This window comes from Halichoerus grypus, chromosome 1 (assembly GCF_964656455.1).
Source record: "Halichoerus grypus chromosome 1, mHalGry1.hap1.1, whole genome shotgun sequence".
Taxonomy (NCBI): Eukaryota; Metazoa; Chordata; class Mammalia; order Carnivora; family Phocidae; genus Halichoerus; species Halichoerus grypus.
In genome coordinates, this window is record NC_135712.1 from 121,309,387 (window position 1) to 121,336,264 (window position 26,878).

A 26,878-nucleotide genomic window follows, 5' to 3' on the forward strand; every position below is an offset into this window, starting at 1 on the left:
AGCCAGCCCTCCCTTGGGCCAAGAAGCAGGAGGTGGTGCTCCTAGGAGGTGCCGGGCTGGGTGGACAGATGACCCCAGAATAGCCTCTTCACCCAGCCATTTTCAAAGTATGCTGGGAGGGTTCTGAGACCTCCTGGGGACAGTCCTGTGCAAAGCCCCCCTTAGTTCTCACGGGGGGGGGGTGGCCTGGGTGGGGGGTGTCATTAATAGCCTGTGACTGCAGTTAGGCAGCTCGAGTTCCATTCGTGTCTCTGATATGGACTCCCTGTGTGACCTGGAACAAGTTTCTTAACTTCCAGGAGCCTGCTTCCCCATCTATAAAACAGGAGAATAGGACGCTCAAGAATGTGTGAGGCACCAGTGAAAAAAACTGAAAAGCCCCAGTACGGGCGTATTTGCACTGATAGGCAAAGTAGTTGGTCCCCTGGTCTCCCTCCAACCAGGTAGATCTGGACCACTTGCCTGCCCCCATCGAAAGCCCTAAGAGCACCTGTACTGCATAGGGCTGTTGGAGGACCCAATACAGCAACACATATAAATGCCTGGGAAAACAGAGCTCTAGCCCCCAAAACAGCAGTGCCCAGTGGCTATGATCCCTTACCAATGTGTTGCATTCTCCCAGATTCCCAGGTTCTAGGGCTTCTACAGAGCTTGTTTCCCAAAAGAATAGCCCCAAATACTGCCCATTTTTGTTAGCAGGCCCATAAAAAAGAAATAGCTTTGCCTGCAGACATTGTCAAGGGGTTCATGGGCTCCCTGGCCCCTCCATGCACCCTATCCCCGCAACCAGCACACTTCCAAAGCAGTGTCAAACAGTCCTGGCCAGAAGAACTGGTGCCCAGGAGAGGCTCCACAGCAATCACACTCCCCACCATTCAGTGGCCATCTGCAGTGGACTGGCTGGACACCAAAGGTCACGCTGGGAACGATCGCAACACACTGCCTTAAATTCTCTGGGTGATTAGTTTTACAGCATCACAGAGTTTTTCTTTGATTGTCATCGTGATTTTGCTAACCCACTGGGCACTCTTCATTCTTGTTGGTTGCGTCCCTGGCCCTGACTATAGGACCAAAGATTCTTGGCGTTGGGGCAGTGGCCAACCCAGAGCCTCACCCAAAGACGCTGCTAACTTTATTGAAAGTTTAGTTTTCACTGCTTTTTGCTTCTCTACTTCTGTACTAATTATTTTTAAAGATTCCTCCAATCCCAGCAGTTGAACTACAAGTTGTCTGGTAAATAAGGCTCGACGAGAAAGGGACATATTCACTATTAATGCAGCTCTTGGGAGAGTGAATGGATTTTCAATCACATTGAGCTGAATCAGCTCTGGGAAGCTAATCTCATCTCCATGATGTCTGGGTGTGCCCAGCTCAGGGGGATGAGGACACACTGGGGGGAGCGACCCAACCCATGAGGAGGAAATGGCTCTGCATTCCAGGAGCTGCCCTTCCCTTCTGCACAATTCCCAGAAATGGGCAGCTTCCCCAGGGCAGCTGTCTTGCAGGCTGCGCAGAGATGGTGTGCCGTCCCGCCAGGGGTCTAGGCCACTCGCTATCCCCTAAGGCTTCACTCTCCACTCTCCCCTCCCCAAGATGTTGCTCCGACCCATTGTCTCACATCTCTGCTAATGCAAGCCCAGCTCTGTCACCGCACCACTCCACCCCTCAGGGAAGCCACCAGTGCAGTCAGCTCACTCCATTATTAAGACTTCACCATCCACCCGATCATGGGTGTTATTTTATGCGATAAAGGACTTTAAACACCACTGGTTTTAGATGGTGAGTATGTGGCAGGGGTGCTGCCCCTCCCATTCCCAAACCATGGCAGACATCATAATCGACCACTGTCCTCTTCCCTGCTCAGTCTTAGAACCCTTTGTAAGGCAGCACCTTGGCAGCTGGAAGCAGGTGACTGATCCATACAGGAAACTTGTGTGGCACCCCAGATCTAACCCACTACTCTCCGGGTTCCCTCGAAAACATGTCACTTACCGGCCATCCTGTTCTGTGGGAGGGTCTCAGGACCTTTAGGGGGAGCCTGCCTGGTTATCTCTGGAGAACTCTATGAGCTGAGTCTTGGGTTAATACCTCAGCCCCTGCTTTTCTACCCCCATCAAATCCAAACTCCTCTGCCGGGACCACACCTGGACTGCTAACAGCAGGGCAGAAATGGTCAGACAGGGATCCAGAGATCCAGGCAAAGGCCAATGGAGGACGTGAGCCAGGCGAGGGATGCAGTGCCCTTGGCCTTACTCACGACCCCCGAGGACCACGGGCTTCCTCATATCACGACTGCTGACACTTGGGTCTTGCCCACTAGCTTGAGAGTACCTCCTGACAGGGCCTGGAGCTTAGCTATTTAAGTCCCAGAATAGGTATGTGGAAATACTGCTGGAAGAGTTACAGGAGTGATCAGTGTTCAAGACAATGAACAATTCATTCATTCACGTAAGTGAACGGTCTGATGCTGTTGGAAGATTTTACCACATTAACTCACTTAGTTCTCACAACAGCCCTCTGGGGCATGACTTTGATTATGCCCCATTTTACGGTTGAAGAAACTGAGACACAACAAAGTAAAATAACGTTTCTGAGGTCATCCAGCTCGAGAGTGGCAGCGCCAGGATCGGAAACCACGCCGCATGGCTCCAGAGCCCGTGGCCAGCCCATCGTACTGGGCGTTTTCTCATCGCTGGCAAAATGGTGAGCGGGGGCAGAGTCAGGCCAGACCAGAGGCAGCAGATCCGAGAGTGCTGGAAACAGGTCAGCAGTGAGCCAGGCAGGTGATGTCAGAGTCACAGAGACCTCCAAGGCCACATCCCTGCCCCTGTGGGGGAGGCATCCAGGGCAGATACTAGTCACTGGGAACAGACACGCCACCCCCATCCCAACTGGGACTTAGTCTGCCCAACAGGGCACAGGTCTCGTGCTGCCGCATGCAGCTGCCCCGAGGACCAGGGAGGAAGCTGGGGGATCAGGCAGCTGCCTAGCACGGTGGAAGAACCAGGCAGCTTTGAGACCCATGTTCCAGCCCCTCTGTTTGGGCCCCTCTCCACTGTGCTGGTTGCTGCCCCAGCCCCAGCCTGTCTCCTTGTGCCTGCACACCGGCTGCTCCCTGCCCAGCTTGGGGTTGGCCCCTCCCCTGGAGCCCCTCATCAAGGACCTTGAGCCACTGACTCAGCCTGCGACCTTAAGCAAGTTACTTATCTTCTGCACCTCAGTTTTCTCTTCTGTAAAAGTAGGGACAAGGACACCTGGGTGGCTCAGTCGGTTAAGCGTCTGCCTTCGGCTCAGGTCATGATCCCGGGGTCCTGGAATCGAGTCCCACATCGGGCTCCCTGCTCAGCAGTGAGCCTGCTTCCCCTCTGCCTGCCACTCCCCCTGCTTGTGTGCTCTCTCTGACAAATAAGTAAATAAAATCTTAAAAAAAATAAATAAAAGTAGGGAGAGCAGCATCATTTGCCGCCTGGTGGTCATGGCACGCTGCACTGATTTGCCTGCCTGTGTGTGGCCCATAGTGAGTGCTCAGTACACTCAAGTTGTTACCATCACCAGCATTCTTCAAAATCCATCCTAAGCCTTCCTCCTGCAGGAAGCCCTCCTGTCTCTCCAGAGTCCTGCCTGAGCTCATGCCCTGTGAATGGGCTGCTTCCACAGGTAACAGCTCAACAGAATTTAGCCCTCACCACTCCTTCCTCGGTGTGCTCTCATGCTGACTGTGTGTGGGCCTCAGCAACCCCCCCCCCAATTCTGCCCTGGAGGGCAGCATTCACATCTTGGCCTACCCAATCCAATGGACCCCCAACTCTTTCTGCTGCCCGCAGTGCAGTTAACCAGGGAGAAAAGCCAGGGGAGACTGGATAACCTGCATGGGACAAACTCCAAGTCCTGCAGTAGCTCAGAGGAGAGGGAAGCAGACAGGGAAGGGTTTCAGGGTCAGGCGGGCACAGGAAAGTGATGCAGGTGGGCCGGCACGGGCCAAAGGCCCCAGGCACGACCCCGCACGGTGGCATTTAGTCTTCCAGTTTTACCAGCAGGGAGACAGAGGCAGAAATGTGAAAGCCTTTGCCCAGGGCAACAGCTTGGTAAAGGGGGAAGCTCAGACTTAGCGAGTAAAAACGAAAACTGCCCCACTCACCCCCCAGCTAGTCCAGGGCCTGGGAAGGTCTGAGGCTCTTGGAAACTGAGGGGTTAACGAGGGCGCCAGTGTCTCAGGGTCCACTCAGCCCTTCAGAACAGTGCACCCCACTGGCAGCCCCAGCTCCTGGGGTGCTGCCACCTGGCCCTCTCAGCCTCAGGGGTCCCACCCCAGCGCCGCCCCCCACCATGTCCCCATGTCCTACTGCCACCGGGAGGGTGGGAGTGACCTCAATCCAGGGGTGCGGCGGGCGTAGCTCCCTGGGTCACAGCTTCCTTCAGTGGCAGGTAGGGGCTCAGAGGAAGCAGCAGCTTTATGTTTAAATTCTTACTCCCAGCCCTGGGGGCCTATTAATATTTTCCTAGTGCTGAGGCAGTCATGCCTGCAGCCAAGAAGTCTCAGCCTTAGACAGGAGCCTGCATGTCCACCGGAAAAGCCACTCTGGCAGTCACCCCACCAGCGATGGGTGGCTTCTGGATACTCGGGCCCCTCAGACTCCCCAGAGCCTGGCAGGCCGCTGTCCCATTCTCTCCCCATTGTGATGCAGCTGTCTCCTCACAGCTCCCCCGGGGCTGTTCAGCCTCAACCCTTCACCACATGGACTCGGCAGCGCCACTCCTCAACAACCAACCCCCCTCCAGACCCCTCGTCCCACCTTTCTGCCCTGGCACTCCTTCCCCTCTTCCTTCCCCTAGCAGCTCAAAAAACCCTTTACCTCAAATCCAAGGCCAAGGCCTAGCAAGTCCGCCGCTCATGGCAGGTGCACTCAGTGGCTTGGCCCTGCCCTCCGCCTGCCCCCCCACCCCGCATTATCCTCCCACCACTCCGGTGCTATCACCCCTCAGCCAGCCCCCGTGGGTGCCTGACGCTCTCCCTGCTGCCCGGAGCATTCCAGGCCCTCCCTGAACTGCCCTCAGCACCGCTTGCCCCTCCCACAGCCTCTGCTCCTGCTGATTCCTAGTATGGCGTCCTTGAGGACAGAGATGGCGCCTAATTTGTCAGGGGCTCCAGCCCCTACCAGGGCACCTCGGAGTCTGCCAATGAATGTTCTCTGCCTTTTCCCCTTTCCTCCACCTGTGAGAACATTCCCTCTCTGAGGAACAGCCTCCGGAAGTGCTCGCTTCCTCCCCAGCCCTCTCCTACCTTCCAGATCTCCTTCCACTCAGCCACCATGCTTGCATCTGGGGAGTGCTGGCCAGGTGGCAGGGGGCAGCCAGGGGCTTTGCAGCCATTAGGCCATTTGACTCCTCACAGCTACCACACCAAGAAGGCACTGTTTAGCGCCTGTCAGTGATGAACCCTGATTTCACAGAGGTGCTGTGGCTTGTCCGTCTGCGAGTCTGACCACAAAGCTCCTAGCTCAGCTCCGTGGCCATTCCGCCTCTTCTCAGGAGCATGGCCCTCTACTCCTCCCTTCAAATCTAGGAGCTGGGAGTTATTTTCCCGTCACATTTCCCCACTAGGTTGGGGCAGGCAGGGGTCTGAGGGCTGGGCCCCATCTTCACTCTGCACTGCCGTGGCCTGGCCTGGCTTTGGCCACAAAGAGGTGTGAGATTAAAGGAGGTGAAAAGGACACTGAGGAGTAGCAGTAGCAGGGGTTACTCAGCTAGACTTTCCAGGCTAGCAGTCTTTAGTGGGAGGGCACACGGCCCACCCGAGGAGTGTTCGGGACCCCGGGAGGTGAAGGGCAGAAAGGCACATTCAAAAACGACCACTGCTTTCATTCTATCATTTATATTCGATGTCAAACACAATCAATGAAAAACATAAAAATTTATTTGTTTGACCAACAGTGAGACAGAAACAGTCCAGGCTCCTGCCTGAGGTGGGGAGAGGCAAGCCAATCTCCATTTTAAAAGAATAACCAGACTGTAGAGAGCCGGGCTTGAGCAAAATAAAAGGGAAACTTCCTGAAAACGAGGTGGGCATGACAATGAGCAGCTGGGGAGGTGTGGGATTTTCCTTGAAGCAGGATGGAGGAAGGAGGATCCAGCAGCCTGGCTCTGGAGGGGTGAACCAGGGCTGGAGGGGGGCCGGTGACTTTTCAGGGACCCTCCCAAACTCCAGATGTTAAGCCCGCTCAGCTGGAAAGGCAGAAGGCAACTTTTCACACCCCTCTCCCCAAATGCAAAACAGTCGCTGCTGGTCTCCTCCCCTCCTCAGTAGCCTGGCCAGGACCAGGGAGGGAGCAATGGGCTGAGCTGACAGGCCCGCTCCGTCCCCAGGAGCACTACTGGCCTCCCACCTCCCTTTTTCCTACAGACAGCACTTTTATACAAAGTTCTGCATCAAAGCTTTGGCCCCTCTGCTAGGTGTGTGACCTCAGGCGCACGGCTCAATCCGTGTGTGCCTGTTTCCTCACTTGCTAACCCCAGTATCCACCTCACAGGGTTGTTCTGAGGACACGATGAGCTCATACAGGCAAGTGCTTAGAACAGTGCCTGGCACATAAAGGGTTGCTATTCTTCTTGTTCTTGTTACCATTATCATTACCACTTTGTTGTGGGAACTCTTGCCAATGCCCCCTTCCCCCAAACTGTGCAGAAGGGTGCCTGGGGCCACACACAGCTGTATTTTCCAGGTTGCCCCAAAGCGCTCAGGGCGGGGGTGGGGGTGGGGGAGGCAGGTGCTCCCTCTGAATCACCTCCTTCAGCCCGAGCAGCTCTCAGCACAGCCCGCTCAACAGAGAGACCCCAGCCCTCCAGCTGGACTGAAGTATTACTGCTCCTGCCGCTTGGCCATCCCAGGACTTAACAAGGAAGCGTGTTTTATTTCTGATGATGGAGAAATGATCAGAATCCACTACCTGTGCCGCCTCATTCAGGGATCTGGAGAAAGGGGGAAGCTTCAGACCTATGCCCCATGCTATAGCCCATCTCGTGGGGGCCATCCCAGGGGCAGAAAGCCTGAGGCAGAGCAGATGTCAGGAGCTTGGAAATGGGTCCGACACATCCAGTTTTGAATCCTGGGTGTGTCACTTCCTAGCTGTGTAACCTTGGAAAAATGATAAAGCCCTCTATGCAAAACTGCTGTTGGGAGTAGCAGCATGCTGGAGATGCACGGGGGCTGAGTCCTGTGGCCGGGACTGATCATTATAGTGCCTGTTTATTACGTCCCGACCACACACTCAGCACTTCACATGTACTCCCCCGAGCACCCCCTACCACACCTCAGACTGGGGGAGATTGCTGTGACACTCTCCCGGACACTCAGCTGTCCTTCCTGATGGCACTGTACATGCGGCCACTCCACCCCCCTTAATGTGTCAGCTCCATGAGCACAGGGCCATCCTCTGTTGGACTTTCCACGGTACCTCGGGTGCCCAGCACACGTGTGACACCAAGAAGGTGCTCAATAAATATGTGCTGATTTACATCAGCTCCAGTCCTCGTGGGTACTCTGCAAAACGTTCTAACAGGAAGGAAAAAAATGTACTCTTGGGTTCGCCCTGGTCATCGGGAATTTGATGTGTCTAGCGCCCAGTGCTAAGTTACACCTGGCTAGCGGTGTAAGGCTAGGGTGCGTAACTCTTGCTGAGACGAGTTCTTCGGCGGCTCTTTCCTGAGGCAAAAGCATAGAGCCTGGTCCAGGACAGATCTCATGACTGCTCTGCCACCAAAAGTAATGGAAATTTGGGAGTCCTCTGAATCTCTGGGGAAAAGTGTCCAGGGAAATGAGTGGTGCGGTCAAGAGGAAGAGGTCTGCTACTCAATTTTAACTTCTGCCCTGTTCTGAGCAATGGGTAACCCCATTTCTTATAAGCCCCTGGTGAAAGCCTGTTAGCTATGGCTTAATAGGGCTTAAGGAATGAGGAAGCCAAGCTGATTGCACGCATGCACGGGGCAAAGTGGGGCAGCTGACCCGGGAGGCCAGATGGCCAGCAGACATGGTCCCCACCTGGAAAGCCTCAGAAATGCTACAGGTGGGGAGCATTTTCATCAATGCTTGGGTAATTTTTAAAGAAAAATAAATAATAGGGGCACCTGGGTGGCTCAGTCGGTTAAGTGTCTGACTCTTGATCTCACCTCAGGTCTTGATCACACAGTCATGAGTTCGAGCCCTGCACTGAGTGTGGAGTCTACTTAAAAAAAATAAATAAATAAAACACCTTTGGGACGCCTGGGTGGTGCAGGCAGTTGAGTGTTCAACCCTTGGTTTCGGCTCAGGTGGTGATCTTAGGGTTGTGAGACCGAGCCCCCTATTGGGCTCTGTGCTCAGCGTGGAGTCTGCTTGTGACTCTCTCTCCCTCTGTCCCTGCCCCCTGCACTCTTTCTCAAATAAATAAATAAATCTTAAAAAAAAAAAAAGAAAGAAAAATAAATAATACACTCAGAGAACTTCTACAAAGAAAATCCTTTGGGAAGAATGATGAAATACTGGAGAGAGCACCTCCCCATTTCCATGTATGTGGGATGAGGGCCTGGCCCGGTATAACTGGGTCAGGAAGAACTGGGATGGGGTGGCTGGGACATCTGCATTACAGCTGCATCGTTCCCTGTTGGGGACCAGGCAAGGGAGGCTCACAGAGGTGGGGGACTGCCCAAGGTCACATGCAACAGGTGGTAGGGCAGAAATTAGAGCAGGGCTCCTCTAGCCCTTGCAGTCCACGCTCTTTCCTGCTCTCCTGTGGGTCTTCTGAGGAAAGAAAGGAGGACTGAGACCCCCTCTGGCCCCTCTGGCTGCCAATTCAGCAGCCCTGCTGGTGGCCCCAGACCCCTGTCAGAGACCCTGCCTGGGGCCCTCTCCTTGCACACACAGAGGCTCTCCCAGCCCTCCGCCCTGTCTTTCCTATTCCCCACTCACACCAACCCCAAATAGAAAAAAGTCCCTGTTAAATGCTTTATTAGAATGGTTATTTTGTTGGAGTGCCAAGTGACCTACTCCAGCTCCCCCTTTCCATCCTTCCAGCCATCCCCAGTTTGAGTCCAGAAGTAAAACAAAGGCTTTGTTTCTTTATTTTGATTTCCTCTGTAAAATCTCAAACATGCAGGAAACACCCACCCAGTCCAGATAAGTGGACTCAGGCCTCTGTCCACTGCGGGCGGGCGGTGTCGGGGGGTCAGTGAGGAGGGGTGGGCGGGAAGGTTCTGATGCCAGCTGACCTTAGCTCCCGGGGAGGCCAGCAGGGCACCTGGGGCTGGGCCTGGCTTCCTGGAGAAGAAGAGCTGGGTGTGAGGAGCACCAGGCCTTGCCAGCTCCGCTGCCCAAGGAAGCTCAACCTGAGGAATGTGGGTGTGGAGGGATGGCTGAGAAGACAGATCTCATACAGTTATTTTTTTAATATATGCCCCCAAGGCTTTGGGACGGTGGCTCCACCCTTTTCCATCATCCCTGGTTACAATAAAGCCGGCATTGAAAGAAGAACATGATAGAGGCTATTTTGGGTTGCTGAGCCGACTTGTGAGAGAATGGTCCTCGCCAAGAGAGATGGGCTCGCTTCAGTCTCCTCCTCGGGCCCTACATTTCCAGCAGAATTCAAATACAAAGGGGTGAGTGTGTGGGTTATCTGAAAGGGGGAATTTTCAAGAAGGTATGTTGAAATTCTAAGGGACAAAAAACAAAAACCTCCTAAATGAAATGAAAATTAATTTTGCTTTTGAAATGAATATATGCTGCTTTGGAGAGGCAAGAACCTGTTCCCAGAGCTCCCTGAGAATGATTCGTTTCTATGGGGTGGGTGGGCCTCCCCACCTCCACCACCCCTCCTGCAAGCTCCACACAGCCCCACATGCCCACAAACATGGTCACTGTCTGGGGTACTTGGGTATAGTCGGGGCCGCCTAACACAGTCCTCCTTTCTAACATAAGCAGATTCTTATGAAACCAGAACTTTTCTTTTGAAAGTAGGTCTCATTTAAAATAAAAAGCGGTTTTTTGGGGGAGGAGGGACTTCAGGGGAGGCATTCTATTCTGTTTCATTGACCTATCCATTCCTGAGCCAGGCCTACACCACTTTATTCTGGTATTATAGTATTTTAGTGTCTGGTAGGACCAGTCCCTTTCTCCTTACTCATTAAGGGTCTATAAGCAAAGGAGTAAAATTGCTCAGATTTGATTCTGATATTTCTTTTTGTCCAACTTTAAGATGGATTTACAGGGGGGCAAAATTAGAGACAGAAAATCCGTTAGAATGGTACTGCAGTAATCTAAGTGAGCAATGTTAAGCCTGGAGCCAGAGTAAAGATGGTTAGTAATAAGGGGAGAAATTCATTAGAAATCATCCAAATCATCAGATTCAAAAAAGAGACAAGTGGGCCTGTAAACATAACAGGTCTGTGTATTTCTGTACAGTCAGATAGGAATTGGTTTTGTTGACTGCTTCTTTTGCTGTGCAAACACATCTGTACTTCTGAAACAAATAATACGTTATATGTTTAAAAAAAGAAGAAGAAGAAGATAGCAGGAGGGGAAGAATGAAGGGGTGGAAATCAGAGGGGGAGACGAACCATGAGAGACTATGGACTCTGAGAAACAGAGGGTTCTAGAGGGGAGGGGGCGGGGGGATGGGTTAGCCTGGTGATGGGTATTAAAGAGGGCACGTTCTGCATGGAGCACCGGGTGTTATGCACAAACAATGAATCATGGAACACTACATCAAAAACTAATGATGGAATGTATGGTGATTAACCTAACATAATAATAAAAAAAACAGGAATTGGTTTTACAGCATGTTTCACTGCCTTCACTGGTGCAGTCTCCCGATTGCTTTTACTGGAAGAGCAAGCCCAACAAGCAGGTCCCTCTGGCAGCATCTCCGTCAGACTCAGGGGAAGGGACGCAGGCAGCGTTGTTCTCTCTGGGCCACTCAGGGACAGAGAATATTTCAACTCATTCTTACCACTTAATAAAGAGGACTTGGGGACCACCTCAGGTCCCCATGTTCTCTTAGGAAACTAGTTCAAATCTTCCTCCCCCGTCGTGACTCCCTACAAATGGAATCTGCCTGGGAGTGGAAGGCTTTCCTGGAAGTTTCTGAATCTCTTCGGCATGGCTTTCAAAAGAACTACTCTGCTAACCGTTCTGAGGCTCGAGCTTCGAGGGGTGAGGCAGGCTCCGGCTGCAGCCCGGGTGTCCTGGAGTCCGTTGGGGGTGGAAAGGAGAAGGCTACGAACAGCTGCTCCTCCCTCCTCACTGGGCCTGCAGAGCTGGGATCCGAAAGGTACCACACGGCGCTTTAAAGTAGTTCTACACTTTGGAATAGAAGATGAATTTTGCTGAGGTTTGTGTAAAATGAGCTGCTTAGCAAATCACTGCCATCTAATTATAAAATCATGTTTTTTCTCTCTCTTTTCTAAATATATAGGTTACCATTTAAACGGTGTTCGCTTTGGGCAGGTGTGACGACACCGCTCTGCAGCCTGGCCTGAACATGCAGTGGTCCAGGCAGGTGCTTCTGAGAGCAGATCAACTTTTTGGACAAGGGTTAAATCCAAAAGCGCCCACTCACCCCCCGCCCCCCGCTCCCCGGTGGTTTCTCCCCAGCTATGGGCAACCTTGGGGGAGGCCCAGGCGGCACCTGAATTAGTGGGGGACAGGAAGCTGAAAGAGCCCGTACACGGAAATTCAGGAGCCAGGTTCCAAAGCCCGCCTCAGGCCGAGGACAGGCCCAAACCAGCCAGGCCTAATGACCAGGGATACGGCTGAAGTCCTGACCTACCCGCGCAATGGATTGAGTGTAGACTAAATTGCTGCATCTGTCCATTTTGGGTATGGGCACGTGGTGTTTGTTATACGATCCTTTATATTTTCATTTTTTTTTTTTTTCAAAATTAAAAAATAGACCAAGTGCCCAAAAGATTTAGGGGTTGGCAGTTGACTGTAAGATTAACAGGAGTTAGGGAAAATCACCGCCAGCCAGGCGCTCCGCCCCTCTTCACCAACCAGCCACCTCATCACACGCTCCAGCATAGGCTGCTCTGTCCCCCCTCCTCATGAGGGCTTTGCTCCCGGGCAGCACCGGTCATGTGTGGTCAGACTGCTGAGGGGCAGGCCCCATGAGCACCAGGAAACAAGAGATGTGTCGTTTTTGGTCATCCAGTTCTGTAAGCGGCACAGTGTAACAGAAGGAGCATGTGCTTGGGGACCAGATAGACCTTGGTCGGACTCCGGAGCTCTGCTTTTCTCAGGCTTTGACTGGACGTGGCCTGTTCAACCTCCTGAGCCTTAGTTTCCACATACATAAAAGGCTAATGGAAATTGCTGTGAGGCCTAGATGTGGCTAATATGGTGACTAACCTAGGGCCAGCCCACAAGTCTTTGTTGAAGGGAGGGAGGGAAGAACGAGGGGGGAGAGGAGGGGGGAGGGGAGGGAGTGAGAAGTAAGGGAGGGAAGGAGGAAAGGAGGACAGACAGAGACTGTCTTTAAACCATGCCATTTGAGAAGCCACTGAAAAAAGTGGAGCTGGTGCTGGAGAAAAGCATGACTGTCAGAGATTCATGTGGGACACATCCAGTGGGGGCAGCTTAAGGGGAGAAAGGAAAGAACTTTGTAAGGACGAGAGAATCCCCAAATGGAAAAGTGGACGGATTTGGGGGCAGCAAGCTTCCTATCTCTAGAAGGGTCCAGCTGAAGCCAAGGGAGTAAGGGAGGGACTGTAAGGGAGAGACTCCCTTGAAAGTTTCCCAGCCTTTATTCAAGGGGTCACTTTCCTGTTTGGGCCATATTTGTTTACTACTGAACTATTACTGGCTTAATCTTTACCTTAAAATCATTATACTTTGGGGCGCCTGGGTGGCTCAGTCAGTTAAGCATCTGCCTTTGGCTCAGGTCATGATCCCAGGGTCCTGGGATTGAGTCCCGCATTGGGCTTCTTACTCAGCAGGGAGCCTGCTTGTGCTCTCTCTCTTGCTCTCTCTCTGTGTCAAATAAATAAGTAAAATCTTAAAAAAAAAATCACCATACTTTTCATTTACTTTTATTTTTTTTAAGTTTATTTTTTTAGTAATCTCTATACGCAACATGGGGCTTGAACTCACAACCCTAAGATCAAGAGTCACATGCTCTTCCGACTGAGCCAGCCAGGTGCCCCCACCATATTTTTTAACTTAAAATCTTTCTCTAGCCTTAATTTGAACAAAATATCCATTTTTTAAAAATGGGTTTGATGTGATGCCTGTATTTTTATAATACATATAAATAGGTGTATTAAAATGAAATGATGCTGAATGTGCCCCACCTAAAATTATCTCCCTGACCGCTCTGAGAAATGTGCTCTACAGGATCTGAATCTAGACTAACTACACTCCAGGGGCCCCTTCTGGATCTATGATTCTGTCATCTGAGGTTGCTTGAATATTGATGATGCTCTTAATCCTTATGGCCCTTTCTGGTCTCCCAAGCATGTTCTCATCAGTGTCTTTCATCTAATCCCATGACAACCCTGAGGGCAGGCAGATAAGTCACAGATGGTGCCTGGGTCCCTGTAGCATGGGATGTGCCCAAGGACCTCTAGATAGTCACAGAAGACCAGAACCAGGGCGCAGAGCCCCCACCTCTCCATCCTCTCCTCGTGCTACCACCACGCCGCTGCACAGCCAAACCCAAATCCATCCTTGGTGCTCTCCCAAATCTCATTAGCACCACAACCAGATGTAAATCATGGTGTTTTATCCATCTAGGTAGCCAGATGCCAAGCTCTAGAGATGAAAATATGCCCGTCTGAGACCCACAATAACACTTCAGCAACCAGCAATGACCTACATTGTCATTTGGCCTTCTGGCCATCAGCAGGCCCCACCTAGAAAAGCTACCAAAAATACCAAAGGTCAATGAGAGGGACATTAAGAAGTTAAATACACACTGCTACTTCATGAACCCTCCAAGAGGGATGGCTGCAGAAAGCTGCCTTGGATCGTGCCAACCCGGCGCTCAGTGGTGGGGGCCCGGGGGTGGAGTCTCTGGGAGCAGGCGAGGCCAATCTCATCATGTGCAACAGAAACACCACCCAGAAGACTGCAGATGAGCACCGAAGTATGCACGGCAGGCGCCGAGGGGTGCAACACGGCTGTCCCCTCACCGCAGCTCAGCTCTGTTGTCTGAAGTAGGCACCAACAACTGGCCTGCTCATTTTCACTCTTAACACCTGACTCTACCATCCCAGGCCGATAGCCTAGCTGCGAGGGCAGAGCCGCAGAGCCTAGAGTGGGTCCTCAGTAACCACTAGTGACACAACGTGGCTTAGACCAGGGCATCTAACCTGGAATCTAGGGCTTGTTTTCAGAGATCTGTGAATCCCCTGAATTGTATGCCCACTCTGTACACCCAGGCAACTTTCCTCTGGGCTTCTCACTGGCATACTGAAGAGGCTGTGACCCAATAAGGTAAAACCATTGCTCTGGTCACCAGACCCTCAGCCTTCTTGGCTGCCTTTCCCATGCAAGAGCTCGCTGGAAGTGGCACTAATATCCAGTGTCTGTGTACAGCAACTTCACAGCTTCGGCATCCTTGGAAGATCTAAACTCTGCTTAACCTACTATTCCTTGGGTTTTGTTATTTGCAGCCAAAAGCAGCCCCACTGATCCAGTACCATAAGGCCTAGTGGTAACACCAAGATGATGAAGGTTGGCAAGGCCTCAGAGTCCACCAACAAAATTCCTCTCAGACCCTGAATTTTCTGCATAGTCCCTAGACAATGGATACTTGCCAGATGCCCCAGGGCACAGGGTGCTCTCCCAGCTCCTTCCTCTGTCCCATCCCCACACAAGGGTAATTGCACCTCTTCCGTGCCTTGAGCCTGACAGGTACAGAACCTCTGCAACTCCGTGCACACTCCTGATGCTTGAGAATATTCCAGCTTTGCACATTTAGGTCACATAAGTGTGGTTTGTACAAAATATACAGAGTGCATGAGCAGTATGTTTTCAATCACTTGCAGGGAGGAACACTCTGTGTGGGGGCATTTCATTGGTAGAACTGATTACACCAGGTGTGAGATATAAAGCAGAGGTCATGTTCCCTGAGAACTCACTTGATCCAGCACGCTGGTCACCACGCAAATCTGACTTGATGTGAGGACCAGTCACCCCAGGAGCTAGCTCAGTTCATCCGAGTTTGGTAGTCCTCCCTGGTTCCAGGTAATCACTCAAACTCAGAACCAACCCCAGAGATCTGTCACTGTATAAGCAGCTCAGATCAACTCAAACTGTGAAATACCTATGGTTAGAGCTAATAATGAAAGTCATACCCACCACAAAAATGTCTTCTGTAGGTGAAAGTATGAGTAGCAGAAAGTGCAAACTGCCTTTTGCGAGAGCAAAGCAGGCAAACCCTGGAAGACTGTCTATTGCCTCACTGGGGTTCAGCAGGGGGCTCTGATCCTCTTCTCCATAAAGAAATGTTGAGGCCAGGGGTCGGGGGTGGGGGCAGTTTCTACCAGAGCACCTGGCTTACTCAACACCACCAGTCTCCGCAAGAGGCTGGCAGACCCTGCAGCCTTGAAAACCCCAGAGCATCAAAGCCCAATACCTCCTGACCTGGCAGAGAAAGTACAAACTACACCATAAACCGCAGACAGAGAAACTCACTGGCTGCTGAGAGTGAGAACAGACCCAAGGTTGAAAACCAGGGCCCGAAACATTTTCAGCCCCAGTCAGCAGGGACTTGCAATTTACAGGAAATTAGGAGATTTATAAAATGTTAGGCAGCTCAAGTTTCTTCCCTGGGAAGAGAAGCAGAAGAAACTCTAAGAACTGTCTCCGTGAAGTGCTTTGTTCACTGCAAAGCCCCTGACACGTGTCAGTTATTAATACCAAGAGGTCACCACCCCACACTTCAACCAACCCGTGCTTGTCAGCAGAGCAAAAGCTTAGGACAGGCTGCACCTGGAGCCCTCAAGCCCGGACAGCCCGACTCTAAGGTGAGGGGCCTGAGCAGCCACATGGTCTCAAGGTAGGATCTTGGGCAAGTTACTGATACTTTCTAGCCACAGCTTCCCATCTGCATGTGGGGATTACAATAAACTTCTGGGAGAGTCTCGTCAAGGGACCAGCAAGAGCAAGCACACTCTGGTCAAGTGCCCGGTCTGTGGGAGCCCTGCTGGTGCCGCTATTACAGTGGGGCTTCAGGGTTTTTAAGTAAGATCTCCCTTATTACTCTTTTGAGGCTAGAATTCTGAGCCTTGTCAGTCATTCTCTCTGATCAGGTCCAGGATAGAGTGTGTGTCTTGTAGATGCAAGAACCATTTAGCTCAAGGAGGTTCGGTACCAGCAGGGGCCCGTGGGGGTGGTGGGGGTGGTAGGGGAATCCCAGAGCTCTGAGATCAGGGCCCGATGAAGTGGCCCTTGTCCATCTCTCCAGACTCAGCTTTCTCCAAGGCCAGCACAGACCTCAGTTCCAGCCACAGAGTGTAATTGGATGTTGAGCGCCCACGCTCCTGCCAGGCATCACCTCCTCTAGGAGGCCTTCCCTGACCTTCCACGCTGTCTGTCCCACAACCCCTTCTCTTCCCTGATCCTGTTGTTGACCACACTGCGCTGTCGCTCATTTTTTTGTCCTTACCTTCCCCGCAGAGCAGGAACGGGCACCGTGCCCCACTCAGTTGCCCCAGCCAGGTCCGGTCAATGAATGAGCCGGGCCCCAGTGGTGAGCAGAACCCCAAGCCCCGGGCGCAGTGAAGGGTTGTTTGTGCGGCAGGCTGCTTTTTATTATTGAGATAAATTTGACAACACCCGCGGCGGATCCCTGCCCACGTTAACGCCATTTTAAAACGGGAGAAAGAGTCCCCCCCCCCCCCCCCGCCACCTCCCCCGCCGCTCCAGTCCTGCCGCCCACCACCCCGCTGGTCCTCGCCGAGGCAGACAAGAAACCGAAGGGCGGTTCCATGAAAGGGGCTCTTTGGGCGGTGGACAGGCCCTCCCCGCTGGGGTCTCTATTGTGGCGGATTTCTCGATCGCACAACGTTACGCCGGAGCCTGCAGTAGGGGGCAAAAGGCCACTCCCCGCCAGTCCCCGGGCGCACTTGGCGCGCCGCGAGTGCGGCAGGGCCCGGGGGCGGCCACACCTCCCGCCCGGAACAAAGCGCCGGGCGGGACCCTCCTCCCCTCCCGGGCGGCTGCGACCACTCACCCCGCGCTCCAGCCCCGGCTCGGCTCCGGCCCTCAGGCCGCCTCCTTCATGCTCGCGCGGCCGAGGAGGCAGCGCCGCGCCCGGCCGGCCCCACTGCAGCCGGACTGGCGGCTCCCGGCCCGCCGGCCCTCTGGCCGCTCCGGCCCGTCCCCGCCCCGGCGCCTCCTTAAAGCGACCGCGCAGCCCGCGCGCGCCCCGAGCGCCTCGCGCGCCGCGCATTCCTTATATTGCAACAGCGCCTGCTAAAAATAGAGCGCCGCGGCGGGCGCCGGCGGTGGGGGTGGGGGGGCGGCGCCGCGACCCCGCCGCCCCCGCGCGCACCCGGGCCCCCGGGACGCGCGGCCCGCTCAGTCCTGGCCACCCGCGCCGATTCCCCCGCCCCCGGCTCCGAGCCGGGCCCCAGCCGCCTCCCCCGCGACCCCGCGCACTTACCCGGTCAGAGCCTAGCTCCGCGGCGCTGGCTTTAAAGTGGACGCGGAATGGGAAATCGCTCGGGCCTCTTTAAGAGCCTCTGTGCCCCAACCTTGGAGTCTCCGCTCTGGCCCGACCAACTTCTGAGCCTACCGACGCCTCCCCAGTCCTCCCCAGTCCTCCCCAGTCCTTAGCGATCCCGGCTGTCACCTCAACCGCGTTCGTTTCGAATCCCGGGACGTGTTTCTTCCTAGATCCTGACCCAGCGTGTCTTACCCCCAGGCCTTCTTGGTGCACCATTCCTGCGCCCCAAGTTCGTTCAGATGGATAGGACAGGCACAGGCGACACTCGTGCTCCATGTCATTGTTTCAGTTCTGCTAACTCCTCTCCATCGATGACATTTTTTCCTTATTTTAAGAAAATGGAAATATAATTCACATACCATAAAACAAGCCTTTAAAACTGTACAATTACGTGGTTTTTAGTATATCAGCAAAGTTGCTAGACCATCACGATTTTTAATTCCAGAACATTTTCATGCCGCCCCCCTCCAAAATACCTTACCCATTTGTGGTCACTTCCCATTCCCCATCCCCCCGGTTGCTGGAAACCACTCATCTACTTTCTGTCTCCATGGATTTGCCTACTCAGGACATTTCATATAGATGGAATCCTACCACATGTGGCGTTTTGTGACCAGCTTCTTTCACTTAGCATTATGTTTTCAGCGTTCATCCATGTTGCTGCATGAAGCAGCACCTCATTCCTTTTTATGACCAAATAATATTCCAATGTATGTATATACCGCATTTTGTTTCTCCATTTCAGATGATGGACAGTTAGGTTGTTTGTATTTTGGGGCTGTTAGGAATAACAGCTCCTGTGATCATTCGCGTACAATCTTTATAGGAACATGTGTTTTCACTTCTCTTGGTGGTATGCCTAGGAGTAGAACTAGAGTAGAACTGAAGTAGAAGTAGAACTGTGGGTCATATGCTTAGCTATGTTTAACATTTTGAGGAACCCCCGACTGCTTTCCAGAGCACCTGCACCACATTCCTACCAACGATGTGCAAGAGGACCGATGGCTCCGCATCCTTGCCAATGCTGTCTTTTTGATTATAGCCACCCTACTGGGAGTGAAGTGATAGCTCATTGTAATTTTGATAACTGGTGTCATTTTTGAGGACTTTCTTGTGGGTGGACTTTGATGATGACTTGGAACCATTTTACACATCCAGGGAACTCATCCCCTTGTCATTTTTAGAAAAGATTTTATTTATTTATTAGAGAGAGAGCACAAGCTGGGTGAGTGCAGAGAGAGAAGCAGACTCCCCACGGAGCAGGGAGCCCCTGTGGGACTCGATCCCAGGACTCTGAGATCATGACCCTAGCCGAAGGCAGACACTCAACTGACTGAGCCACTCCGGCGCTCCTCACCTGCTTGTCATTTTGAGAGCTTCACCTTCTACCCCAAGCGTAGGGGGAGCTTACTACCGAGTCCTTCCTGCCTCCTGCCGTGCTGGGGCTTCCAATCCGATGCAGGTTTTGATTGGCCTCCCAGGTACCCATGCAGCCATTTGGTGAGAGCCGTTGTGTCCCCCCACTTCCACTTGCTGCTCTGAAGTCCCCGTGGACCCCAAGAGTCCCCATGCTTTAGGTGCTATCAAGTATCGCACCTTGGTAGGGAGTAAAAGAGCTGGCTGAGGAGGGGGCTTGAGGGAGAGATGTTCATCGTGACCGGCTGGGTCTTGCTCTGAACCTGCTTCTTCCTCTTCCTTCCATTTACCACAAGCCTTGGGGGGAGACTGGCAGAGGTCTGTGTGTCCTGGTTGTCTGTCAGCCCCTCCTGGGCTCCGTCTGTCAAGAAACATCCTCTCCCGGGCCCTGCCTGGCACAGGGCTCTGTTGCCCTCAGCTTGAGCTGAGACAGTGCCTGAGACTGCAGGGTCCTGGGATCGAGCCCCGCATCGGGCTCCCTGCTCGGCGGGGAGCCTGCTTCTCCCTCTCCCACTCCCCCTGCTTGTGTTCCCTCTCTTGCTGTGTCTCTCTCTGTCAAATAAATAAATAAAATCTTTAAAAATAAATAAATAAATAAATAAATAAATAAATAAATAAATAAATAAAAATCTGTCTCCTCAGAAATGGAACTGAAACAGCTAGTAATCACACACAGGTACCTGGGATTCTCTAATGCAGGTTGTGGCTGAGGGCTTACAACAGGGCCCTTTGTCCCATTTGGGCTGCCTCCTCTGCTCTTTGAACCCTGAAATAAAGTATGGCTCAGTTGCTGGCAGACAGGGGCCCTGAGCAGGAAAATGAGGCCTGAGTCTGACAGTTCAGTCAGTAAACACAGCCAGAGCACCTACTGTGTGCTGGGTGCTGTGCAGAGGCCTGCCTCCAAGCAAACTGGGAGTGCCAGCCGAGGGTAAATGGTGTGGAGGAGAGAGGTCCCGGGGCCTGTGGGGGCCCAGAGGAAGGGCACCCAACCCAGAGTGGGGCGGGTGTGGGTGCCCAGCACAGGCTTTCTGTGAGAGGTGATGGTTGAGCCAGGGCTTGAGGGACAAATAACACAGCTAGACCGAGAAAGGAGAAACCCTTATATGCTGAGGTATGACTGAGCTGAAGTCTTCCAAAACTCCCGCAGATCCGCGTGGCTGACCAGGTGTGTTTGCAGCACGGTAGAAGGCCAGACTCCTGGCCCAAATGACTCCTGGCCGAAAACCCAGACTGGGCTCAGGCCCAAGTTTCAGGGCCTGAAGTCCAAGGCCAGCCACAGGGCCAGGAGCCAGCTCTTGCAATAGGGCAAAGACGAGAGTTGCTTGGCTGACCCAGAGCAGAACTTTCCGGCTAGAGACACAAGCAAATGTACCACATCCACTGCAGTGTCTTGGGCTGGTCTCTCTGCCCCAACGCTTGCTGAGTGCCATGCCTCAGAGCAGACCCAAACTGGTGCCTGGGGGTTCAGTGCACAAGCCTAGAGGGCCTGGGGATTTCAAGGGCCAGGAGCGAGCCTGGTCATTGCGGCACAAAGTTCTTCCAGAACTCTCTGCCCCACTGTGGTCTCTGGGGGCAAAAGCAGCTCTGAGCTCCTGAGCACTCACTGCGTGTTGGACATGGGCATAATGATGAGTCTGCACATCTCCCAACGACCTGTGCTGGTCTTACCTACCGTGTCTTAGATATAAGGAGACACAAGCCCAATCCCATCCAGCCAGTAGACTCAGAGTCAGGGTTCTGACCACAGAGCCCATACTCTTTCACCTATGTCTGGTGGCCTCGACAGGCAGGTCAATTGTGTTTGTGTTTGGTGTTAGGAAAGCAGGGAGAAGGTGAAGTGGATACTAGTCTCCTCAGGCTTGTGGCTAGACTTAGATCTTTTGCTGACCCCGAAGCACCAACCATGGGTTAGCAGAAGAGCCTCACCCCACCCCCATGCCTGTTTATCCCCTCAGCTGACTTTTCTTCTGGGCCAAGCACAGGCTTTTGTTCACTGGGCTGCCCATGATCTGGCACCAAGAATGACACGGTCTTCTCTCAGGGTTCTCATGGCTCATACCAATCCAAATTCAGTCATCTCTCATCTTCAATTCTCCCTGCTACCCCCTCTGCACATCCCCAACTGCCCCAGCCCCATGAGGAGATAGACCTCATAGGATTTTCTTCTCTGATGCTTATGGTTCCTGATGCTTGTGGTTTATCCCTCTCATGGACTCCCTCTTGCTCGCTGGGGCCAGAAGAGAATCAGTCCATTTCCCAGGCATGGCCACACTTCTCCAAAAAGGTGTCCATACTCAATTAATACATTTGTTTCTGATCATTTGTTTTTCTCCCCCTTAGCTCTTCCTCTGTTTAAACTAAAGTCCAGTTGCTTTTAAACATTTTTGGCTGCAACCCATAGAAACAAATAGGTTTTACATTGGAAACCAAACACATACACACACAAGTGAAACAAAAATTTAATGAAACAATACTTATCTTTACTATATGTGATATACTCTATTCTATTCTGTTTCATTTAAAAATGCTATCAAGACCTATTAAATTGATTTCATGCCCCATTAATGGGTTGTGACCTACAGTTTGAAGAACATTGAACCCAGATATTTTGACATTCAGAGCCTCCAGTTAGGGATATTACAGCACAAATTTGTCAAGAAAGAAAAGTCAACTCTAAGATTTTGAAATACATGCTACAGACAGAAGTTCAAAAAGAAAAGAGTTTTGAATCTCAAAAGCCTAGATTTCTGGGGCACCTGGGTGGCTCAGTCGGTTAAGCGTCTGCCTTCAGCTCAGGTCATGATCCTGGGGTCCTGGGATCAAGTCCTGCATGGGGCTCCCTGCTCAGCAAGGAGTCTGCTTCTCCCTCTCCCCACCCACCCTCCCCTGCTCATGCTCTCTCTCGCTATCTCTCTCTCTCTCTCAAATAAATAAATAAAATCTTTAGAAAAAAAAAAAAAGCCTAGATTTCCTCTTCTAGGCAGGATGTAGTAGGTTGTGGCAGGCCAATGGTCCTACCGCAACAAGATGAGATGAGTCTCTCCAGCTGTCCCCTCACTCATCTCCCTGGACATTTGCCAATTTGGGGCATTGCCTAACAATCAAGCTTTGCCCAAAAGAAAGATCTCTAATGGAAGAAAGGAAACCAATAAAGCTATTAGTGGCTACATGGTACTAGAATGAAAAATGGGAACATGGAGGCTTTAAAAACACAACCCCATTTTCTCCACAGGACATTTGCTGAGTTCCCCATCTAAAAAGCAGAGTGAAATCTTCCACAGTCTTACAGAACTTAGAAAACAAAGTCTCTCCAAGAAGAAAGGGCCTTCCTCAAACACAAGGCCAGCTCCTACCTCATGACATTTGCCAGATTTTGAATCTACAAGGGGACAGAATCTAGACAGTTGGATTAGGAACCTCTGAAGGGCACAACTGAGTCTCCACCGTCCCTCATGGCTGAGGGTACACAGACCTGCAAGGCTCTCAATCAAAATCCACGTGTGAGGAATAGGGGTAAACAGAGATAGATTGTTTTGCAAAAACTGAAATCCAGCCTCAACTCAGCTTAATCCTTCACCAGACTGAGACAATCATCCCTCATGGTCATCTGCTTAACAGAGGAAAGAAGGAACATTCTGTGTAGCAAATTATATCATCTGCAGTCCCTATACCTCTTACATACAATGTCTGCATATAATAAAAAATAATCGGGTGAAGAGGCAGGAAATGATAACTGATAAGCAAGAGAAAAAATAGACAATAGAAGCAGACACACAGATCTTTCAGATGTAGGAGTTAGTAGATAGGACTCTAAAATAACTGATTGTAGAAGCACTGGAACTCTCAGACATTGGTGGTAGAGGTGTAAAATTGTATATCCATGTATCAGCCAGAGTTCACTCAGGATACAGAAACCACACAGTAATTTGGACAAGGAAATTTTAACGTAAAGAATTATTAAGTATAAAAGGTGCTAAGAGGAAAGGAGAATTCTAAGGAATATAATTATAGCAGATACAGGGAGTAGCCTCTGGGGCTGAAGCAGAGCACCCAAAGAAGGAACAAACCTGTATGAGGTCCCTCCTCACCCTCTACCCCTAGGCTGAGGTCCATACCTTGTCGGAGACAGTGTAGCCATGACTCCCTGGATGATGAAGAAGTTTGCTGAAGTTCCATGCAGATGGAATGCAAGGAAAGCATTCCTCTTGGGTACTGAGGGAAGTCATCCAGGGAAAGGCGCTGCACTATGGAATTTGCTGGAAAACTTCCCACGGGAATGATTCATTCAAAAGCTGACCTCTGTGGTGACGGAGGAAGCTGTCAGTGGAGACGTGCTGTGTGTTTCCGGCTGCCACGTGTGCAGGAGCCATGTGCTGCAGGAACCCAGCAAGTGAGCACATCAGAGCCAGGAAGAGAAGCCACTTTCTCCTGCAGTGGCAGTCAGTACCCTCTCCTGACAAAGCTTAACAATGTGCCAGATGGCAGAAGAGAAATGTTTACAGGGTCCAGCTTCATTATCACAGAGCAGGTAATAAGGATGGGTTTGGCACTGAACAGTGATAAATTGATAACTGGCACAATCAGCCTTGAAAGTAGAACCTACTATAGCTAAACATACATCTACCTTCTGATTCAACATTTCTACTTCTAGGTACATACTTAAGAGAAATGAGCAACTATGTTCACCAAAAAACATATATAAAAATATTTATAGCAGCTTTAGTCATAATGGCCTAAACGTGGAAACAACCAAAATGTTTATGAACTGGAGAATGAATACATAAATTGTGGTCTATTCATACAATGGAATACTATACTGCAATAAATAAGAATGATGTACTGATACATAAGCAACATGAATAAATCTCACAGACATTATATTAAGTGAAAGGAGCCAGATGGAAAAGACAACATATATGAGGTCCAGTAAATAGTAAAACCAATTGATGGTGATAGAAGTCAGAATAGTGGTTATCTCTTTGGGGCAAGGGAGCGACGCCTGAGAGGGAAGGAAGTACCAGAAATATTATGTATCTTGATTTGGGTGATGGTTACATGGGTATATACAAGTATGAAAATTCATCAAACTATGCATTCACGATTAGCATACTTCATGCACCATTGCATGTGTGTTATACTTTGAAAATTCAAAATATCCTCAGATTAATATGTTGAATAAAACAGAAGAAGAGGTAGGTAAAATAGATAAAAGGAAAGGAAATGTCACTGGATACGTGGCATCTACAACAAATAAAAATAGAAATAAAATGCACACTCTAGAACTTATAAATTCTACTAATGGAAATCAAGAACTCATTGGATGAGTTTAATAGCAGATTGAACACAGCTGAGCGCAGGATTACTGAACTTGAAGACAAATTAAAAAATACATTGAAATGAAAGCACAGGAAAAAAGATGGAAAGAAAAAGATAATAGTATAAAAGATAAGCAGGCCATATACTACTAAGATTCATATCACTGGAGTCCCAGAAGGAGAGGAGAGAGAGAATGGGACAGAAGCAATAGTCAGAGAGGTAACAGCAAAACATTTTCCAGTGGGTGAAAGACATCAAATTCATAGATTCAAGGAGTTTGGTGAATCCCAAAGAGGGTAAGCACAGAGAAAACTGATTGCAGGCACATTATAGTTAACTGCTAAAAACCAGGTAAAACATAATTTTTACAAAGATTTATATATTTGAGAGAGACAGACAGAGACAGCACAGACGTGAGTGGGGGGAGGGGCAGAGGGAGAGGGAGAGAGGGAATCTAAAGCCGACTCCTCACTGAGTGGGGAGCCTGGCACTGGGCTCGATCCCATGACCCTGAGATCATGACCTGAGCTGAAACCAAGAGTAGGATGCTCAGCCAACTGAGCCACCCAGGTGCCCCTCAAACATAATTTTTAAAACATCAGGTATCTTCCTTCATTGAGAAAATCCTTTGATGAACATTTTCTGAAGCTGAGAAGAAGCGGAACTGGGGTGAGAGCCATTATTCCCTGCCACACAAACAATGTGCCGTGGCCTGGCCTCTCAACAGGAGACATTCTACAACTAAGAGCCTGAGCCCAGCATCCTGAGCATCTCTCCTCGTTAATCACCCAACCCCAGCTGGCCAAACAATGGAGAAATGATTGTCCTTTGTAGCCACATGTGTTCGTGAGTCGTAGTATTTGAAATACTGTAATACCAAGTTAGAAAAGCAAAAATTGCCTGGAATTTGAACCTGAAATGCAGGATTTATTCATTTCCATTTAGCCCCATTCTCTGGAATCCAATTAAATTACCCCTGCTAACAAATAAGACAGAAAAATTTTAAATCTTTGATGGTTAGAATTTTAAAACATTTTTACACTAAAACAAATGCGGATATTGTATGTAGTATTTCAAAATATGCATACATCTTAGCAAAGTTTAGAGAACCCGGAAGGCCATTGAGCCTGGCCCCTAATGCCTGTGGCAGTCATTCAGGAAGCCTCAGGGGACACCTGGAGAAGCAGAGTCTTTAGTAATGAGATCTGTGTGGCTCACTCAGATCCAGATCTGCCTCAAAAGCTTCTTTTGTCTGCCCAAAAAGATGGGCAAGGAGTTCTGGTCTAATGAGAAGTTAGATGGGAAAGAAGTCCTGCTCTCTAATCTCCCAGGAGAGCCTAAACAATCAAGGGGCAATGCTCATTACCTCTTGGGAGGTATCAGGAACTATGAAGGTCTGACATTTTATCCTACTTGCAAGCTCTAACAAGTGATCTTTCCATAGTTTTATGGACACTGGCAGAAAACGTGAAACTCCTGGGTCAGAAGTGAAGGATAGGTTATTACGCACAGTAGTCATCAGGGTATCTGCATTTTTGCACAGGATTCCTCAACCTCGATTCCCAGAGGATGATGCAAAAAGGGCCAGGTACACCGGCACATGCAGTGGGTTGTGTTACAGAAGAACTCTGAGCTTTCACACTGGAGAGTGAGTATGCTTGTTGTAGAAGGAGACACCACCTCCATCTTCCAAGGCTGTAAGCAAACCTGCCCTTTGTTTTATTTTTATTTATTTATTTTTAAAGATTTTATTCATTTGAGAGAGAGAGAGAGAATGAGCATGGGGAGGGGCAGAGAGAGAGCGAGAAGCAGACTGCCACTGAGCTGGGAGCCAGATGTGGAGCTCAATCCCAGGACCCTGGGATCATGACCTGAGCCGAAGGCAGACGCTTCACCGACTGAGCCACCCAGGCGCCCCTGTTCTTTGTTTTAGAAGGAGATGCTATCTCTATCTTTCAAGTCTGTCCACTGTGTAAACATTCCTGAAAAGAAAGTTGAGAATAAACACAGTCAGTGCCTCTGCTTGCAAAATGTGCAGAAATGTGAGGCAGCCTTGGAGGAATGCTGCTGACAGGAACCTGGGATCGGACTACTGTGCGTGGAGCAGATGTCTCCTTCCTATCTCCTTTAAACTCTGGATAAGCCTGAGTGGTGGGCAGCACAGGGCTTACTAGTCCTGCTCATGAGGGATACCCAAGGCTCTGTGGTAAGAGTCACTAGAAAGTAGCTGAAGTCCCCTGTCCTATAGGGACTCAGAATATAGATCAGCAGTTTGATGGGACTCCCAGTGACTGCTACACTGTGAAAAAAAAAGGTAGACTCCGATGCAGGTTGGTGGACTCAGAGACAGGCTGCTTCCATTTTGTGGCTCACTAGCTTGTTTTCAAAGTCAGCCTCACGATCAACAAAAAACTACTAGAACTAATAGGCAAAGTTAGCAAGAATACAAA

General features: G+C 50.7%; 2 protein-coding genes across 23 annotated transcripts in view; one reads left to right on the forward strand and one right to left on the reverse strand.

The window, feature by feature from the left end:
- Positions 1–17,404, reverse strand: part of MRAS (muscle RAS oncogene homolog) — a 52,525-nt gene extending 35,121 nt beyond the window's left edge. For 4 of the 15 annotated variants that reach the window (XM_078071419.1, XM_078071382.1, XM_036092195.2 and 1 more), the window contains exon 1: positions 17,202–17,400. The gene's annotated coding sequence lies outside the window, so the exon portion shown is untranslated. Of the gene's footprint in view, positions 1–17,201 lie in introns of all 15 variants that reach the window. The other 11 variants (XM_078071388.1, XM_036092190.2, XM_078071393.1 and 8 more) reach the window with 5 other exon arrangements.
- Positions 15,647–26,878, forward strand: part of NME9 (NME/NM23 family member 9) — a 38,921-nt gene continuing 27,689 nt past the window's right edge. For 2 of the 8 annotated variants that reach the window (XM_078071336.1, XM_036092173.2), the window contains exons 1-2: positions 15,662–16,025; positions 25,972–26,076. In XM_078071336.1, coding sequence (XP_077927462.1) covers positions 16,015–16,025; positions 25,972–26,076 — 116 coding nt within the window. In that variant the 5' untranslated portion in view covers positions 15,662–16,014. Of the gene's footprint in view, positions 16,026–25,971; positions 26,126–26,878 lie in introns of those variants that run through there. The other 6 variants (XM_078071348.1, XM_036092177.2, XM_036092175.2 and 3 more) reach the window with 6 other exon arrangements.